The sequence below is a fragment of the Malurus melanocephalus genome, unplaced genomic scaffold, assembly GCF_030028575.1.
Source record: "Malurus melanocephalus ecotype Western Australia unplaced genomic scaffold, MMel_1.1 scaffold_9, whole genome shotgun sequence".
NCBI classification, from domain to species: Eukaryota; Metazoa; Chordata; class Aves; order Passeriformes; family Maluridae; genus Malurus; species Malurus melanocephalus.
Genome location: NW_026623241.1, coordinates 3,894,860 through 3,915,428, shown reverse-complemented (window position 1 = coordinate 3,915,428; position 20,569 = coordinate 3,894,860). Strand labels below are relative to the sequence as shown.

General features: G+C 37.3%; 1 protein-coding gene across 1 annotated transcript in view; it reads left to right on the top strand.

Annotated features, from left to right (window-relative positions):
* The first annotated feature begins 52 nt into the window (after window positions 1-52).
* LOC130579272 (uncharacterized) overlaps window positions 53-20,569 on the top strand; it is a 57,942-nt gene continuing 37,425 nt past the window's right edge. Inside the window, exons 1-10 of the mRNA XM_057375936.1 lie at window positions 53-155; window positions 498-567; window positions 1,590-1,720; window positions 3,379-3,467; window positions 4,634-4,733; window positions 6,027-6,070; window positions 7,206-7,283; window positions 15,946-16,142; window positions 18,377-18,441; window positions 18,708-18,814. Coding sequence (XP_057231919.1) covers window positions 120-155; window positions 498-567; window positions 1,590-1,720; window positions 3,379-3,467; window positions 4,634-4,733; window positions 6,027-6,070; window positions 7,206-7,283; window positions 15,946-16,142; window positions 18,377-18,441; window positions 18,708-18,814 — 917 coding nt within the window. The 5' untranslated portion in view covers window positions 53-119. The remainder of the gene's footprint in view (window positions 156-497; window positions 568-1,589; window positions 1,721-3,378; window positions 3,468-4,633; window positions 4,734-6,026; window positions 6,071-7,205; window positions 7,284-15,945; window positions 16,143-18,376; window positions 18,442-18,707; window positions 18,815-20,569) is intronic.

Here is a 20,569-nt window from a genome sequence, read left to right as displayed (position 1 = left end):
GGGACGGGCCGGGGGTGCCCGGTGCTGACGGCGCTTTCTCGCCTGTCCCGCCAGTGCCGCAGCTGCTGTACGGAGGGAAGCTGGATTTCCTCGTCTTCGATTACCTGTCCGAGATCACCATGTCGCTGCTGACGGCCGCCAAGGCCCGGTCTCCTGTAAGTAGAGCCGGTGTCCGACCCCGGCGTGCTGGGCTTGGCTGGGGCGGGTGCGCTCCGGTACTTCACAAGTTCCCGAGCTCTTCTTCAGCCCGAATCGCGCCCKAAGCCGGTTGAAGACATACCTGTTTACGGAGACACGGTTCCTTAAGTGTACCTTCTACTCACATGAATTTATTTGCCTCTGTTCAGTCTCATGTAGTGAAAGTATTCATGCCGTTTCCCATCGCRTTACCAAACATTTTGAGCGGTAGTTGTTCTTCCGTGCTTTCTGTATTAACCAAGGGAAGGGATTGGGTTGACTTACCTGTAAGAAATGGTTACATCTCTTAATCATTTCAGCTTTTAGGTTACACTCCGGATTTTGTCTCCACTGCCATGGCTCCCTATATAAATGACATTCACAGGAAAGGTATGCTACTCCTTGCATGGATTTGTTTGTAAATTCAGTACACGTGCTTATGAAGGCAGGCTGAGTTGAGGCTGTTCAGTCTGGAGAAGAGAAGGCTCCAGGAAAACCTTTCTGCATCTTCCAGTACCTAAAGCGGGGCTGCAAGAGAACTGGAGAGGGACTTTTTACAAAGATGTGGAGTGACAGAAGAAGGGGGAATGGCCACAGACTGAAGGGAGGGAAGATTTAGATTAGGTACTAGGACAAAATTCTTTACTGTGAGGGGGGTGAGGCACTGGAACAGGTTGCCTGGAGAAGTCGTGAATGCCMCATCCCTGAAAGTCTTCAAGGCCGGGTTGGATGGAGCCCTGAATAATCTTGCCCACGGCAAAGTACTTGGAACTAGGTGGTCCTTTTAGGTCCTTTTAACCCAAACCATTCTAGGATTCTATGAAAAATCCCATTGGAATTGATGTGGGATACAGGTGTGATGGTGAAATTGGGTAGATTTAAGATATTGGCGGTAACTGTAAACGTAAACATCTATTTCCATGTACCTCTTGCTATAGCTTTAATTTGTGAATGGAAAATAGCAGATCTTTTTTTAAAACATGAGATTTAGATGTTTTCAAAGTAATTAAAGTTTTTTGAAATTCCAGCATAGTACAATATGACTTTCCAATCACTCTTTTCTTGTTACATCAGTAAAGCTTCACTGTGTGTTCTGGTGTTCCTGTTCGACCCGTTCAGTGCTGTCTGCCTGCCTCATTACATGTGTCTTTCTGGTCACTTTCTCCTTCCATTCATAAAGGATAGATAAGAAATATCTATAGCACTTACTCTTCTCTAAACAATTTTGTATTTGCTTATTCTGGTCCTTTCACAGGTTACATGTGGTTCATTTTAATGTGGTTTTGCTTGATTGAATGTCTGCCACCTTGCAGAGGTGATACCTTGGTTGTGTTTCAGCACGTTTAAAGCACACGTGCTTGATTATTGATGCTGTTGAATTTAATTTGCCTTTTAAAATTTTTTTTTATTAGGTGTTCGTGTCATCAGTAACGCTGGTGGAATTAATCCACTTGCTTGTGCAGCTGCCCTTCAGGAAGTGGCAAAGAAAGCAGATGTTGATTTGAAAATAGCAGTTGTTGCTGGAGATGATCTGATGAGTGAGGTATTTCACTTTCACTTTGTTCTAAGCCTTTGTAGCGTTAATCTGTGTAGCTTGAAGGTGGCATTTGCTGTCCCATAGGAACAGGGGCATTGTGTGTCTATGCAATAGTCTTCTATTATCAAAAGCATTATTCATCATTTTCTTTTCATTTTTTAATGCATTAATACAATTCTTGGCACGTCCTATGTTTGATATATGATGGGAGTGAATTTTATATTCTTGTGTATCTGCTATTTCGCGTTTTGAAACAAATGTTGATCTGCTGTAAGGTCTGCCTGCTCTTTAGGAGGAGMTGTAATATTTTATAGCTCTTGTCTAACCTAGATAATTATACATGTTAAATCTACTGAGTATGGTGTAGCTACTACACATTCAAATGTTTATCCCTTTTAGCTTTTTTAGTCGTTTACAGGCATTTCCTGATTTTACTTTGTTTATAGTTTTCTTCTTTTCTGATTTTTTTCTATTATTATTGGCTATTATTTTGATTTTTTTTTCTGGTTTTCTGATTAGTTTACAGCCAGTAAGGTAATGTTAATAATGAGAAGAATGAAGTTTAAAAATTGAAAGATGAAATATATGCGGTTCTTTTACTTGAAGAATTAGACTTTATGAAATCTGCAAAAAATGTTTGCCATACCTGAAAAGGTACTGGGAAAGCAGTTTATACATAATAATGGTTAAGAGGGGAGAGGTTTGCACTGTGGTTAAATCTCTGCCTGTAACTTGGAAAATTRTTTATCTGTATAGGATCTGTTACTCCTTGCATGCTCTTGAATGTGGAAGATCATGAAGTAAGATTTTTCATTTGYAAATTATGTGCAGTGCTTGGACTTCCTTTTAACAAACTTCTGTCCTRCTGAAATTATTGTCTGTGGGCCAGACTTTCATACTGGTACAACAGTGAAATGGTTGTTATTTKAGCTTGTTATGGACATGCCTGATCTGAAATGCTTTATTTACTATGCTACTGTCTGTACATAACTTACATGAACAAAAAAGAGTCTACAGTATACTGTCAGGTTTTACTGTTGATGGAACATGGTAAATTAACTAGGAAATGTAACTTATAATTTGGAGGATTTCAGTCATTAACGTAGAATACCAAATTAGTTCAGAGTGGAAGTTTTTCTTTTGCCACACCTGTAAGTTTTTGCATGGACATTGTGTCTATGCAGTCATCGTACCCTCAATTCACTGGATTGCCAGCCTGCATGGTTAAAAACAACCCCTCAGCCCTTCCTTCCCTGGAAATACAACCTATTCTATCTAAGTATTWTATGGAGCTGCAGGATTGGCCTGTTCTCTGGTCATGACACCATTGCAGTTGTGGCAGACAAATTCCTGCTCGCAAGGTTTGATTTATTTAGGCTTACAGCAATTAAAGACAGTTTAAAGCCTAGAAAACGCACTGGTTCATTGTAGTTGGTCACATGTGAAAGAACTCACATTCCTTAAAGACTGGCTTAGTTTTCTGTGTGCTGGAAAAGTTGTGGTTAAGAGTGTATCTAAGGCTTTTAGCCATTCAACTGATTTGGATTGTTAATACTTTGCTTAGAGTTGCTATGAAGTGTATCTATTGTTTGATACTAATGAAAAGCTTTCAGTAGAAACTTTAAAATACTCACAGCTTGAGTGTTCTGCTTGTTTTCTAACAGAACGAGAACTTAAAAGGAGCTGGTATCACCGATTTAGAGAGTGGCAGACAATTTCCAGAGAATATTCACAGCATGAATGTGTATCTTGGGTGAGTTGATTTAGCAAGTTGTATTTATTATGAACAACTGAATTTAACACATAGATACRGGCATTCATTTTGCTTTGCAATTAGAACCACTGAGTATACAAGGTTCATCTTTGAATTATTCAAGARACCAGAATAAAAATTCGTTTGTAAYTTGTAAATAAGTTTTAGTTTATAATGTCGTAAGTTAGGACTCCTTAGCAATACAGCATGTGTAAGTCATCAGGCSTAGCTGAAACCAAAATAATGTTAGTTTAATTACAACAATTGCAAAAGTGCTTTTTCATAGTGCTTTTTCATATGCTGAGTGTTCTGTTGCAGCATGGAGTAGTTTAGAGTGTTGTCACTAGAGAAGTGCAAGCGAGGAATTCACGTCCTGGGACATAGAGTGCCATAGGAGGTTCTGTTAGGTTGCTCTGAACTGCCTGTGTCAAGCTTTCTACTGCTGAAATTTTGGAAACTGGCTTTTCAGCATAGTCGTTATTTTGAAACATCTCCCTTTCCTCTGTTACGATACTTGGGGTTTCCATAAATCTCTAAATGCAGGTGTTCTAGCTACCTCTTTGTGAGCACTTGCATTTTCATTGTGACCATTCACTTCATTGAATCAATGTCAATCGGGTCTAGTAAAGGGGAAGATCTGAGAAATGGGACAATGGTCCCATGTATCTCTTTCTCTTGATGATCCTGGTGATTCTTGCACAGTGCTCGTGAAGCTGGACAATATTCCAGGTTCTTAAATCACTTAGGTAATTGACCTGAAAGGTTTAAAATTTGAAGTCAAAGTTACCAGGCTTTATCTATGTAGAATATTCATCTTTATACACTGATACACAAATTAAATGATTAATGAAACTCTGAAAAACACTCCTTTCTGTAATTAATAGAAGTGTCTCTCTCTGCACTTTGTTCAAGAAAGTTTCTATGGACATCAAGACAAGTGTTTCAGTCATGTTATTTAGGTATCTGAATTTGATAGTGTCCTGTTGACTGCTCTTTAAAATTCTCTTGATGTGAATCCATAACAACAGGTTGGTTGCTAAAGTTGATTTTATTGATTTCATGATAAAATTTTAAGTGAATTTTAACCTATGTGTGCCAGGGAACTATTTTTTTAAATGATGTGTTAAAAAGTGAAAGTTCTTACTGCTGTGKATTGTCATTTTTAGTGCAAGACCAATAAGCAGAGCTCTAGACCTTGGAGCTGATATTGTTGTGACGGGCAGATGTGTTGACAGTGGGATTGTATTGGGACCACTCATTCATTCTGTAAGTAGAAGCCAATTTCTTTATGATAATGAATATATGTGAATGAATATTCAGCRGTCATTGTCAGACCATTTTTGTTCCTTATGAAAATGTAGATACTAAGTTTTAAAAAATTGGCATCTATGGGTTTTTTTCTTACATACATGRAAAGTTGTCAGCTTCCACTTCTAAATTTATAGCAGGTATATTTGTTAACTTGTATACCATCCAGCTGGCAAAAATAAGGTGAAATTAAGGAACTCTTAGCCTCTTTCACTAGTATTTCAGTTTTACCATTTGTTTTGGGKTTTTTTTCCCTTGCCTTTCTTYCAAATTTGGTGTGCAAGTATATTTTTCTTTACCACAAGGTGTCGATAGTAGAGCTTGCTCTGATTGGGGGGCAGCCTGTGAGGTGGTTTAAAACACTGTTTTTTTTTTCTTCAGAGGGTAAGAAGTTTTGTTTAAAGTAGTCAAGTTTCAATGCACATTTCTGAAATGCTTTGAAATTCAAAAAAATATGCAAGCATATGATACAATTATTCAAAATTTATATGAGTTTTCTGAAGTATTTTTAATATGTTTTCATGAATTTTTGTGAAGGATCACACATGAAATACGGAAGCTTTCTTTTGGTGCGTATTTAAAAAACATGGGAGGGTGTGTGTCTGGTGTGTTTCTAAGACATTATATTCTTTTGACTTAATGTGTGTCAAACGTTAACCTAATTAATTTTGCACTTATCATTTCCATTATTATTTGTTACTTTATGCCTAGCTGTTTGCATTCTCAAAGTAACAACTGTCAGTGTGTATTACCTATTCCAGGAAGGCCTTATCYAATTTATTGAAAGGTTTTGGAAGATTTCTACAAAGTGCTAAATGAGAAACAATTGCTCTATTGCTTGCACTATGTTGAACTTGGGAAAAACATTCTAATTAAAATTTCTAGTTGAACAGAAAGGATACTTCCAGTTTTTAAGGATGACTGGTGTTATTCCAGGAACTGATAATTTTCAAAAGTTGGGAAAACACAGTGATTTGTTTAGGTGACACAAGGTTGGTACTGGACTTTTAAACCTGTAGGTTGTGCAGGTTTTAATTTATATGGATGTTGCAGTTCCATTTTTTTTGGATAGGGTATGATTTTATACAGTCCATGTACAATGCCTGTGAGATATTTATTGTTCTTTAGATTCCTATAGTTAAGCAAAAATAGATCAATTAATTGTTACTCAAAGCAATGAACATACTATGTGCRGTTTTCTGTACTGTATGAAACTTCTGTGTATTTAAAATATTTGTGTTTTTCTTCTAGTTTGGCTGGAATAGGGATGACTATGACTTGCTAGCTGCGGGAAGGTAAATGATTTAAGAAGAAATTGGGTAAATTTATATTTCATATCGTAATATCAAAATACCAACTTTTTCAGCRCATAGTGATTTTTCATATTATCATKAAATTCATTTATTTTAARGTTTTTGTAAGGTTTTGAGTTCTYTTTTAAGGCTCACTTACTACTCTCACTTGGAATTTAAATTATAGAAATATCATTCTAAAACCAGCTTAAAAGAWCAGTTTAACTTTCTGTTCATTTTCTGTCTAGAGATGAAATCTTACAGTAYAGACCACTGATTCCCAGCTTTTTCTGTTTGGCTGTCACTGTTGGTGGTTGGGAYGGTTGTAGGTCTTACTCTGAAAGATGCACAAAAGCAGGTTCAGTCAGAGGGCAGCATCCCGGTATGGTTTTGTAGAAGCTCAGTGTCAGTACTCCCATTTGGAAATCCTTGTTGTAGTTCTAAGGTTAGGAATGTGATCCAGAAAGCACAAAGTAGAATTATGCCACCTAATTTAACATTCTGCATCATCTGTCTGAGTTGAGGTCCCCATAAAAATGAGTGATTGTTTAGATGATAGCCTGAGCACACTCAGTACTAGTGTACTTGAACCTTTTGTTGCTTGAGAATGAACGTGGAGAGAATTCATTTAGGCTCCACTGAGTTGGGGATGATACAGATGAAGATTTTCTCCATAATTCTGTGGAATATTTATAGACTATCACAATCAAAATTTGACAGTAGTAATGCATAATCATAATACATTTTGTCCTTCATATGGGAGGTGAGATCTTCTGTCTCTTCGTTTAAAATTGGGCTTTGTCTAGTTGCACACAGTTCAGACTGCAAGGATACTGAATTTATATCAAGACCTGAAATAACTAAGGAAACTTGKTTTTAGCTGTTAGATAATCTCTTAAATTTTCTTTTTTTGCAGGAAAATTCTTTTTRTAAAAGTTAGTCCTTTAAACAATATATTCATGCTTCAGAATCCCTTGTTACACTGAATGCATAATTTGTAATTGTATTAGATACTTATGGAGGAAAAYGACATGTTTTGTTATTTGGCTCTATTTGCACTGTACTGTTGTATTTTAAAGCTGGAGATGCGAAAATGGATTTTACTTTCTATTTAGTTATTTTAATGTGATTTTCCCAGTCTTGCAGGTCATCTCATTGAATGTGGTGCTCAGTGTACAGGTGGAATATTCACGGATTGGCACACAGTACCAGACTGGTAGGTAAACTTGACACCAGCATGCATGTTTGTAGTGGACCAAAGATGAGATTTTTTGCTTATATCTGTGTTGTGAAAACTGCTTCTACCTTACACTTTTGGGGCAGGCAATATGGGCCTCTTGATATTTTGCCACTTCARTATTACCTTTCTGCAAGTACTTACTTTTCTGTTTTCCCTATTGAAGTTTTCCTTTTTGATCAGATAGGATCTTCCTTTTGTTTAATTCAGCAGATTTTGAAAAAAAAATTAGCCCTTTGATGATTTTTTCCCACTTTTTTGACTATTTTTTCCCGTTTCCTTTGTTATCCTCTGCCTTCTGAAAAGATTTATTACTAACTTTCATGCATGATTGTAATGGAAAATACAATACTGATATTTTGGATGCTGTTACATTAGTCTTCAGATTTGCCTACTGGTCAGTCACAAATTTTACATCATTTGCTTTGGTAGGGGTGAATATGTGCTGCAGTTCTGTCCTGCTGAATAACCTGATAAACACAAATGTGTTCAGCAGTCAGGCCTGCCAAAAAGTTTTGTGTGTATCTTGTATTCAGACCTTTTGAAGTAGAGTTTCATGTAGGTGTATTGTTCTGCCTGCTGGGGGAGCCTGCTTTTTACCGACCTGCTTTTAAGAGTAGTTTAAAAGTAATTGGGGAATACATTTTTTGYATAAGATGAGTGGTTCTGGCTGCAGTTACTTTCGTATTTTTGGGATGAGAGGGAGGAATCTTCTCCYGTGCTGTATCATGAGAATGGCAGTGCTTCTTTTATGTGATGGAGGAAAGGGTGGAAGAGCAGTGGGTGTATGCAGGAGAGCAGAGTGCTTTAGTACAGCTTTAACACAGTGTTCTGCTCCCAAGCTGACTCTGATCCAGGTAGATGAACCAGCGGGACTGTGCACTGCTATCTGAAGAGMCCTAGGGCTTCCTGGATTTTTTCTTTTCTCTCTAGTGACTTCTGATTCAAAGTGTGATCCCAAAAGATGTGTTCTGCTTTTCTCAGTTCCTGAATGTTGCTGATTTAAAGCTGAACACATGGCATTGAAACAAACAGGGTCAGACATTTCTTCTCACCTATTAGAAGGCTACTAGCCCTGAACAAACTGCATTCACTCTTCACTTCTGTGTTTTATGGGAAATCCGAGGAGAGAATTGATAATAACGAGTCACTCTGTTTGGTTTGGAAATTTGTAATTCCTGTTCTGAYGTCTCTGCCAATTATTTAATTATGCTGTATCATAAAACATCTTAAAATCTGTGTGACTCCAGAAGACCTTGCTTTATGAAAGAATTAAAGTGAAAAAAAACAGAATACTAATTTTCTTATTAAAATCTTTGGTGGGTCTTTATTTTTAAGGGTTTTTCTGTGTGRAATATCAAGCTGTCTTAAGATAGAAAATTTGAGTATATTAAGCTGTGAGCTTCTGGAATGGTAATAGTTAATTTTACAGATGAGTATATGTAGATGAATATGCATAGCTATTGGTAGTATATCTGTAAAATCGCAGAACTTTGTCTAAAATCAAAGTAGACTTGTGGCTTAGASCTGGTTGGTGCTGAATTGAATCTCTGTTAAAGAATGTAGAATGTCGAAGTTTAACACTGTTCTGTTACCTTCCCCATTGATATGCACACACACCTTAAAACCATACATGATTGTATTTGTGCTAATATAACATGAATYTACCTTCAGTTAAGTCTGCTAATGAATTGATCATGGTGCCTTAAAACTAGACAGTTTGTTTGCAAATTTCAAGACTTAGACATACAATTGATTAAATTCTTGAAATAAAACCATGTCACCCATCAGCCTGTCTGATGAGCTCCTTAAACTAGTCAAAACCAGAATAATGTGTAAGCTTTGATTTTAGGTTTGGARATGTAGAGTGGAGATCCACTTCACTGACTGAAGTGGATTTGGGATCCGGCACATCCATTTAGGATATGGGGAGAAGGAAGGCAGGGAGGAGATTAATTCGATAAATTTTGGTTTCCTGATAAATACTTGTTTACTATAGGCCCAAAAGCATGAAGGGGAAAGCTTTTGGGCTGCAGAAGAATGCGGTTTCTATTTAATAGTTTTGTAGTAACCTGTTCACTCCTTAACTTAAAGAAACTTGGTGGTATGGGGTTTTTGTTACTTAGACAGTCTGAATCTGTATTGTATGCATGCAGATACAAATACATTCATAAAAATGTATGATAATAACATGGTATCTCAGTCTAAGGAGTGACCAAAACATGCCCTAYCTGCTGCCAACACTAGCTGTATTGCAGATATGTCAACAGAGCTCTGACAGAGTTTGCAGATGTTACTTGACTCTATCTGTTAATGATTTCTCCCTCATTTTAGGAAAAAAAATTTAGCAGTCTCCTGAAAGTAAGTGTGTGGAATTTAAAWCTCAATAAATCATTGTGCCTGTGATACATAATGTTAAATCCAAACCAGCCCAACTCARTGAGTAAATAGGAGGGGGAAGAAGCCAAGTTAAATCGGTGTTTGTCATTCATGTATCTTTCACATACGAATTTCGCATTGCTGTGTGTGCGTTTGTGCAGCCAAGACCAGAAAACTTATCCCATGCACTTACTGATGTCTGGTGATTGAACACTGGAGGGCAGCCTCCCTCCTCCTCATGCCTTGCTGCAGAGGGCTAGCTTGGTTAGCCTTAGATTGGGGTCATTTTTTTGACTGCTTTTGGGGTTTCTTTTCTTCCCTGGAGCAGTAATCCATGTAGCTCTTCTATCTTTGGCTGGTGAAAAAGATGTAAGTGTACTGCCAAGAGAGACTGATGGGTATGATTTTTTCTAACTTGTAAACAAAACCCCAAAGTATTAATTACACTTCAGGTTTGTAAGTCTTATCGCTTGTTTATGCATAAGCAATTGACTTGAATTAATYTAAATGAAGCCAGGCAAGTTAGAGCTTACATTCTATGCATATGCTATCATGTCTCATATTGAGGCACTGGACTGAGTCCACCTCATTTGTTCAATRTAGTTTAGTTGGTGGGTTTTTGGTGTTTTGTGGAGGGGGGTTTTGTCTGTTTGTGTTTCATTTTCTTGAAATGTTTGATGCAGATACTTCTGGCAATTCAATTCCACTGCAAAAGAATGCTTTAAATCTCAGGCATATTTGTGTGGATGTATTGTGGCTGTTTAATGGTTAAGTATTAAAACATAAGCTATTCTTTCATTTTCTCTGTTCTCTCAGAAAAGTGAGGTTTTTTAATATAAAATAAGTGAAGTGCATGTTCCTACTTGGGACTCTCCCAAGTTACTTCAGTTGATAGAAGCCAAATTTACTTTTCTTTCTGTGTATTGACCTCAGGCAGTGGGATTTCTTTATATGTACTGGGTGTGTCCTCTTAATGCATTTGACTTTAAGGTGAGAGTCTTGAAGCTGTAAAGTTACATACAGTTTTCATAGGAAACAGGCATACAGGTAGAGGGGATAGATGCTTTATTCTTTCAGTGAGATGGTGGCTGCTTGACTCTCCTTTTGTGAATTCTCTGATGTTTAGCAAAGAGAGTGCAAGAAACCATTAGTTCATAATCTATAGAAGAATAATGTGCATTCTTCAATGCTGATTTTAAGTTACTGTTATCAGAAAAGGCACTTCCTCCTTTTCTGTTATTTGTACAGTAATAGCAGATGGGCAGCAGAAGTGATAATATGTCACTGCTCCCTATTTAATGTCTAGTTTGCGGCTTCCAGAGGGGAATTCATCCCATGTGTCAAGATTAACTCTATTGCCAGAACTATATTGATAATGCACAGCTCTCTATTTAATTTCATTTGTCCCCACACATTGCTGTCTCTTACTATTATTTAGTGCCAGTGGTGATTAGTACATTGTTTTGTTTTGTTTTGAAATGCAGGAGAGAATAAACTAAGGCTGATCAGTAGAGTAATCATTTTGAGGAGATGATAAACACTGACATTTTACCCTAAGCCAGGAGTGTACATTGGTTGAGACTGCATAATCCTCTGGCCTGTGATGACAAAAAGGGTAAGTCAATAGCTGTAGTCTCTTAAGGTCTGGATCCAGATTTCTTAATTTGGGACTAGAACAAAATCCAGCATGCAAGTCCCATTCAGCAGTGTGGAATGTTTTTTTCTCTGTAGCATCTGTTCCAGGCAGCTGAAAACAGGCTGGTCTCTGTAGCTTGAAATTGTCTGGCCATTAAAAATTTAGGTACAAGACATAGTCTGAAATGCCCTAGTAAGAGGGGATAAGTGATGCAGTCAATAAGTTTTGCCTAAAGCAGACTTGCTTGTTAGGAAGCATTTTGGTACCTACATGTAAAGAGGTGCTTTTACCTTTCAAGTTTCTGCTGATCTTGCCTGATAGTTACCAGTTTTGAACGTGTTGCCAAAATACTGGTAGAAGTGCTAGCAGCTGCTACATTTTGCTTGATAGCATTCTGGTTAAAATACATACCTAGGGAGTTGAGAAGCTTGGCTTAGAGCTCTCCTTGGTGTTACATTCACTGAGTCACGTCCCAGGAAACTGCATTAGCTGGAAAGCTGAAAGTTCATACCACAGCTTACTTGGATCCTGGTTCACTTCCATGTCACATGCATTGCTGTGGCTTTTGTATTTTCTTTCTCACAGTAACTTTGCCTGCAAGTAAATGTGCTACACTAACTGTCATGTCTTCTGTTGCCAGTAATCTCAGTCCAGTAGTGGTGACTAGAATGAGATATTTAAGGGATTGGACACTTTCTGAGGGGAAAAATACATGATCTATCTGTCTTTCTCTCTGAGCCAAATAYTGGTTATGGATTTCACTTTTCTTGTAATGCAAATGGTGTAAGAAGTATGGCAAAACAAGAAGGAAGGTTGCCTTGATGGCTCCTCAGAGGCTGAGCAGTGCATTGTCCCAGAGTAGACAGGGAGGAGAAGCCTGCTTAGCTCAATTCATCACCTATGACATGCCCATAAACTGTAACATTTCTGAGCCAAAACTGAAGAAAATACAGCATGGAAAAAATTAATCCAAGAGAAAGTTGTTGGCAGGCAGRGAACTGACAGGAGACTGAGTTTCAGAGTCTTGATTGCTGTAAGACTAACTTGATGAGATGGTGGCTTCAGCAGCAAAACCAGTTTTGTGACTTGATTAGCCCTGTGTTGTAGGTCTTCACTAAAACTGTTAGCTCCTGTCTACCCCCAGCTTAGAGGGGTTTTCTGAGGTGTAATCTTAGCTTGGTTTTATCAGTGCTCTGATTTATTAATCTGTGTAATGTATTTACTTGCTAAATAGCAAACATGCAACCTAAAATCGACCTTTTAGATTAAAAAATAGTAGTTGTCATCACCCTTCACAAACTGATGTATATTGACCCTATGCTAAAAAAATGCTTAAATATTTTAAAATATAATACTATATTAAAAGTACTGTTTCATATTTATCTCTAGTACTGTATTTTATTAATTTATAGAATTTAATTAGAATTAATTGTAGTAGTTCCCTTTCAGAACTGTTTCCATTGATTGATACTGCCTCATTTTACATAGGGATTTTGTTACTAAACTGATACAACTCTTTTACTGCTGAAGGATGCCACTTAGCCAAGGTGCCTTTGGATGCCATGACCATAGCTGCTGCAAAAGTTCATAATTTTGTGGTTATTTTCCTGCTACACTATACAAAAGTACAGCTTGGCTATGGATTATGTACGGCCTAAAGTTGGCATGTTCCCCACAGAGGAGATGTCGTATGGTGTGTAGTCATTCAGCAAAGCCTACAAGTGAATCMGGTAAAGAGTCACTCTTTAAAGATGTGCTGGGTCAAGGTGGTGGCATACCTGATGCTGTTTATGCCAGGTTTAAGTAGATGTCACTTTAGTGGATCATAGGAGTTACAGACCAGTTGGTTTCGAAGCTGAAAAATAATTTTAAGTTATGTCTTTTAGCAATTTACAAAATACATTTTTCTCTTAAGTGTGCATATGTTATTGTGGGTTATTACTGGCATCTGCTACAAGGTAGTACTGGATATATGTATGGATTTTCCCAGTCAMCCAGTTACAATAGAAGTAGAATTCAGGGGCTTCTTGCCCACATCATTGCATCTCTGTGTTGTGAATTGTTTAAAAAGGTGAGGGAAGCTTTCAGCATAACGTGAGGGAACACACATCTTCTGCAACTAACTGACCATACAGGAAAGTTTATTGGSTTGTGGTGTACCCTGGTGGGGAAACAATATTTGCCAAATTGGTGCCATTTTAAGGGGTRAAATCTCTCACTTTGTCTCACTATTGTATTTGGGTTTTGTTTTTAATAGTTTGGGTTTTTGAAAGTGGAAGTTCTGCAAAATGAAGTTGAATCGATGATAGTAGACTCAGTGGTTCAGAAGGAAGTTGAGTGTCTACATTTTACTTCTTCCTTCAAAACAAAGCTCACTGGGGAGTAGGTGCAGGAATGTGCTGTAAGAGTTGCATGTGCTGGTGACTGAGATCGGAGTGGGCTGCAGCYGGGACAGGGGCTGACAGTGCAGGGAGATGGGCTGCACTGGGTCATGTGTCTTCATGGGAGTGGTACCTCTTTCGGGGAGGAGGTCTGAGTGGGCTGCATTGAGTCTGCTAGCAGGGCACTTGGTGCTGTTGTCTTGAAACAAGACAGATAAAGGTGGGGTCAAGCACAAAAGCATGGCACTGACAGGGTAAAAGCTTCTTAATTCTAGCTTTGTGCAGTCATTGATTCTGCTTTGTTACACTGGAGAAATCATGATGCTTCCTGTCTATGTCTCCTTATGTCTAGAATTGGGATAAAAATGCATATTTGTTACCATACATTAAAATTCAGGACCAAGAATTGAGAGGTTTTGTGTGTGTTGTTTTTTTCTATGTCACGCTAGTATTTTGGATATTACATACTTCCTGGTATCATCTTTTCTCTCTCCAATTCCCCTCAAACCAACCCCCCTTCCCCCACTGGAATAATCAGTGTATAAAATCATTAATTCCATTGAATTGTTTGCATTCACCAGGGTGGGCTTTTTTGTATCCTGTGTCTGGGTAGTAGTTTAATTAGTTTCAAAGGCCAGTCAAATGAAGTATTATCTTTACAGACTTGATGTGGGCTTTCCTAGGTGTCCACTAGCTACCATACTTTTCAAATTTGTGTGCTCTAAGTGTTGAAATTTGCTGATCTCTGGTAACAGATCTTGTATCTTAATCCTCTTTTTTTAAAATAATGGAGTTATGTTTGAATATTCTCAATGATAAGGAATCTGCTGAAATTCCCATGAACTTTTGCGAATGTCCCTTAGGAGTTCACTGCTTTTTTTTGCTTACTTTCTTCCAGACTTTGTGGATTTATGTTATACAAACTGTGTTCATGTAACCTTCACTGATAACCAGTTCATTTGTATGTTCAGCACATTGTTACCACTAGCACCCAAAAATAATTAAATTGAGGGATGGACTAGTTTTAAGTTTGTATGAAAAGACCTCATGTCTTTTCATTGATTGAAATGAAAAATGAAATGAAAATGTCTTTTCATTCATTGACCTGATGTCAATCATCATTGACTTTAATGATGTGATGAAGTTTACCACCTTTCYTTATTAGAACCTTTTTAGAACAGTTTGGCTTTTGAAAGGGCCTGTATCTCTTTAACTCCCCTTTTTGTGTTATTTCGTGTCTCCGGGACACTTGTACAAATTTCAGTCTTTCTGTGAGAGGAGAGTGAGCCAGGTAGCTGTTTTAGAAGAATATTTGCACTCTTACCTAATTCTCAGGTACTTCTAAGAAGTTTTAAGTTCTTAATTTTGCTGAAATTCTCTACAAATAAATGAAAGCCTTTTAGCTAGAAAAACCGATGTCTGGATCTCATCCATATAATCCTGAAAATTCTGCCCTGCTATTGTAATGACCAGTGTGTGCCTCTTACTATGAGTTATTTGATCACTTTTTCTATACTACACTTGTGAGAATGCGAGGAGGAAGAGGAGTATTTTAATGTGTGGACATGTCCATAATTTCACTGCTTTGCCTTGTGCCTTATAATCTTCTATCAGTTCTATCTTCTGTGTGCTGAAGATCTTAACTTTCATATGTCTTTCTGTTTTCTGATTATGACTTTGCCATGTATGATTTATTAACATGTGGAATTATCCTTTGTAGGTGTGATTATTCATGTTCCCTACTTCCCTTCATCTGTGAGGTTCCCAGAACAGTTTGTTCTTCCTGCTTTGACTACCTTTTTACAAATCCAGAGTGCAGGGTGTAGATACATGTCTTCACTGTCTTGCTGTGTGTGCTGCTGTTGTGAAATGGGGCTAGAATTAGCAATTGTTTGTTTTCTTATCTTTAATCATAGTTATTTAATTCTTTCAGCTTCTTTTTACTTGAAGTGTTCCTGTTATTGTTCTTCTCCATTCCCTTCCCCATGTCTGTGTTTGCAGTTGGTATCTATTGTTGTATTTGCTCTACTTTGCCAGGCAGTAGCTATGTCCTCATGTTTTCGTTGAGCAGTTTGTTCAGTGCTTTTTCTTGTGTATGTTACTGTAGAAGCAACCAGATAAATCGCAAGTCCTGGTAAGTTTTATTTAATTGGTCATTACTATGAAATTCTGGTGTGTTGTTAACATTTCTTTTTACTTTTCCATTGTATTTATAGGTTTTTTCTTAATGTTTTTCACATTCTAGGCACAACATAGGCTTTCCTATTGTAGAATGTTCCTCTGAAGGAGACTTTATTCTTTCCAAACCACCAGACACAGGGGGACTGATCTCTTTTGGCACTGTAGCTGAACAGTTGGTGTATGAATTGGGCAATCCTCAGCGCTATCTTTTACCAGATGTTACATGTGACTTTTCCCAAGTTTCCATCACTGAAATTCCAGGTTAGTCGACTTACGTCTATAGATACGTGTCAATGAAGTTTGCTATCAAACAAAAGCAGCTACTTTAATTTCCATACACTCTCTGCATATTTCTTGTTAAATCAGTTCCTTAGAGAGTCATACTGTATTAAACTGATGTTTTCAAGAACTTGTAGAAAYTCCTTTAGAAATTTTAAACATAAAATTTAAACATTATTTATCTTGCTGGCTGACTAATTCGTATTTTTGATCACTACTTCTTTTCCTTTATTTTTTAATGCATGCCGTGCACCTATCAAGTCCTTAAACTGTATTCCATGTGAACAACATTGAGACAGCTTCACTATGATTTCACTATATTTTTAAATTGCAGCGAAATTTCTCAAAATAATGTTATGTACATGTTTTAACTTAGGGCATTTGAAGTGTTAGTAACAATGAAAGGTTGTATCTTTTAAAGCACTCCTTGGTAATGGTGTTTTTCTTAGACATTTAGGTGGATCATAGTAAGTGGTAGAAGCMTGATTTGGCAGGATTTCCACCAGAGAATCTTATTTTTTAAAAAGTCCGTTTCCTATCCTCAAAACACTTAACAGCCAGTAGACTAAATATGGATGTAATGTATGTTCAGGATTTGGCTTCAAAAGCAAAACAAAAAACCCCAGGCTTAACAGATTCAAAAAGCTGTAATTTGAGTAGAGACAGCTTGAAAAAGTTTTATCTCAGTCATCTAAAGTTTGCTTTTTACTGCACCTATATTTTTTTTCATTYTAATGGAACTTACCTGTGACAGTATGCCAAGTGTCTTTCTAAAGCTTAGAACAATTGTAATCTCAAATTAAAAACTTAGTGTGATAAAACCCAAAATGTGGTAACATAAAAAATATTTTGCTTTAGTAATAAAATACCATAACATGGTACAGTGAATCTTCTGCTCATGCACACATAACCCAATGGCAGTCTGATAAGGCCAGCTTGCTGYTCTTAGCCCCTAGTCTTTTTCTTTTTAAAAAAAGAAACCCTAACCTTCCTATGAACTTTTAGCTTGCAAATGACCTGATATGACATGTTTGAACTTCCAGTGAACTTTCACATGAACTTTCAGTTAGTCCTCTTAGAAATATAACAGATGGAAAATGGGCAGATTGCTTAAATATTTTAGTTTGAAGTGCTTTGACACGTACACTAGTAAAAACAGGCAAGCTATCTAATTTTGCTGTTTATATTGCCAGTTTTATTGTTCTGCTGGGTTACTTGCAATGTTTGTGCTGAGAGGTGCTTCTGTTTTCTTTTTGTCAATGGATGCTATGCATTTGGTTTTGTGGTATTTTTTTTCTTTGTATGACTCTTTCACCTGGAACGTGAAACTCTTCCAGATCTTTGCCTTGAATGGAGGGATGTAGCTCTGTATTGAGAGAGTTAAATTAACCTCATGGCAGTCTTGAGAGAGAGTGATGATGTTATTTGAGTGGCATGTAAAATTTGTACTGATCACATTTACTTTTTTAGATATGTTCTGATCTGATCATTTCAGAGTATTTGTGTAAAGCTTTGAACTGCTTTACAAATATTTGCAAGCACAGGTTAGGTACAGGTGAACTACAGTATAATGTTGCCTCTTAAACACGAGGTGATAATTTTCCAGGAGTAGCACCTACTGATTTTCTGCAGTTCAAGCTTAAATCTGATGCAATCCCAGCAATTTTCTCATTTTTTTGGCATTAATATTCCTAATGCTTTACATGGTTATTGCCCTGGAACACATATTCGGACTGTTTTTGATACTGACAAGAAARCTAAAATTAAGTTATCACTTCACTTACTAAACTATCAGCAAATAGCTCTCACTGGTTTCTTACTTTTTGATTCTTCACCAAGTGAGGGACTGCAGTCCACTGCAGCCAGCTACAGTGGATTGTGTGCTCTGTGTGTGTGTGCAATAAATGGATATTAAGTGGAAAATAACTATTGAGTCTAAGTCCTAAGGCTGCTTTCTGTGTTTAGTATTTTTTAAGTGCATGAATAAACATTTCCATCACCCTTTTAAAAGGCTCATGGAAGTCATAAAGTCAATCACCAGTTTTCTGCTGTTCTAAGGCAGGAAGGATTGTTTTCTGAAAGGTTCTCTCTTCTGTGGTAGTACAGCTATTGATGATTTGCTATTTAATTAAGTGCATTTGATTAATACATATCACAAAAGAATGTCCTTGAAGTTATATTCAAGAAGCTTAAATACTGATTTTTAACCCCTATAGGTTTTGATGGTGGAGCAGTGAAAGTTTGTGGAGCAAAGGGATCGCCTCCTTCGACATTTTATAAGGTATTATCTCATTCTGTGAACTGAAAGATACCTTTTGATTTATAAAATCTTAAATTTTGGAGAAAATGCTAAAACTTAGCACTATCCTCTTCTTCTCTGCCCCAAGGGTAAAAGAAAGAGGAGGAAAAACTGAAAAGACAAACCTTATTTGATACATAAAATCCTATTACTTTGTTTAACAAGTGTATATTTGTATAGATAATGATGGCCAGAGAGCATTTATCAGTACTGAATTCCATCTAACTTCATAATCCCTTCATCATTAGGTAAATGCCACTTATCTTGATGGCTTCAGAGCTACTGCTGTCTGTCCAGTGGGAGGTCCAAAGGCAGTACAAAAAGCAAAACGCACTGCAGAAGGTATTTTGCAAAGGTTGGTATTGGAGTCTTGGCAGGGGTTCTGGCTTGCTTTTTTTCCCCAGAGATGATGAAAATAGAACARTGACACAGGATGGCAACATTACTAACCTTGTAAGAATCCTAGAAGATTATAGTTTTCCTGTTGGGATGACATTTCAAAACACAGGCAGCCTGTTCTGAAAACCTATTTTCAATATGTAACTACACTTCAGCTACATTTGACAGAGTGAGAAAGGTCTCAAATGTTTTTGAAAATAGATGGTTGGAGAGTGGAAAGAYGCCCAAATTAGTGAGGAAAAAGCTGTGATTCAGATTAAATTTCATTAGATGCCAGAGATAAACCCATGTGAAACTAGTTTTTAGCAACTTTCACAGAACTTTTCATTAAAAGTCTTAGTGATATGAAATGTAGGCAGTTTACCGAGTTAGTGTATAAAACATCTTTATTTTCCTACCTTTTAAAATGTGACCCAGTGATTGGTTTTTGTGCTAGAACAGTGTTTCAATTCTAAGACAGACTGATAAACCTTCAGTTTGTTATGCCAATATATTTGGGTGAGGAGGGATTCCTCTTAAATATAATTCTGTATGAGGAGTCTCTCAATGCTTACTCYAGTAGTTCATGTTTCTAGTTGTGACCTGTATTTCCTTGTGCCATGTTCTACATAAAGCTTCCTCCTTATCCTCTTGTAGACCCATGCAGACTCTACTCTCAGAAATGCAGAAATGCAAAATTYACTGTGATCTTGGAGTGACACTGCCTGTGTGCAGCACTGTGGTGAAGGAGGAGTTGTCTGACTTCCCTCAAGTGACATGGCAGATGAAAGCTGTGTAAATGTGTAACTGCAAATGCTAAAAGCTTGTGTCCAAGAGCTWTTGAGAAAATCAAATGATGGAAAAATCCTTCAGGAAGTGTTAAATATGAAGACCTGGAGACTCAGAACCTCTGAAAAGCAATCTTTCTGGAAGCTAGGTGATTATTTCAGGAAAAAAATAGAATGGTGTGATTTCCATTTAATGTTTGCTCTTGGGACATTATTTCAACCTGGACTATGTGAATTTTTTGTTTGATTGAAACAGCTTGTGGTGCTACTGCCTCTGTGACATCTAGAAAATTAATTCAGCCTGTTTACTGGGCTCTCTTGAGTCATCAGAAGAAAAACACTGATAGTTGAAGGCTGATTAACTGGTGGGATTAGTGGCCTCTAGCCCATTAGGCATACCTCAGGGCAAGTTCTCTGTTTTGAAAATTACAGTGTACAAAAATATATTCTCCATCTCAAATGTAGTTTTAAACAGATTAACATGTGAAATTGTTTCTTTGACACATTGAAAGATTGGTGTATGTCAGCCTAGATAAATAAGAATTAAGCTGTTCTGATCCCTATCAAAGAATGTTCTATCAACAACTGTAACTCTTTAGGAAATGTTGGTGKCAGTCCTTTTACCAATTTTTGTTCATAAAATCATRGAATCGTCAAGGTTGGAAGAGACCTTTAAGATCAGCAAGTCTGACCGTCTACCACCATCACTGTGATCCCTAAATCACATTACCCAGCACCAGATCTACTCACCTCTAAACACCTCCAGGGACTCCACCACCTACCTCCCTGGGAAACCCATCCCAATATCTGACAACGTGAACAGTGAAAAAAATTTGTCTAATATCTAGTCTGGATCTCCCCTGTCTCAGCTTAAGGCCATTTCCTCTGGTCCTCTCACTGCAGTCTTGTCCTCAGTGCACCCTCCTTTCAGGTGCTTGTAGAGA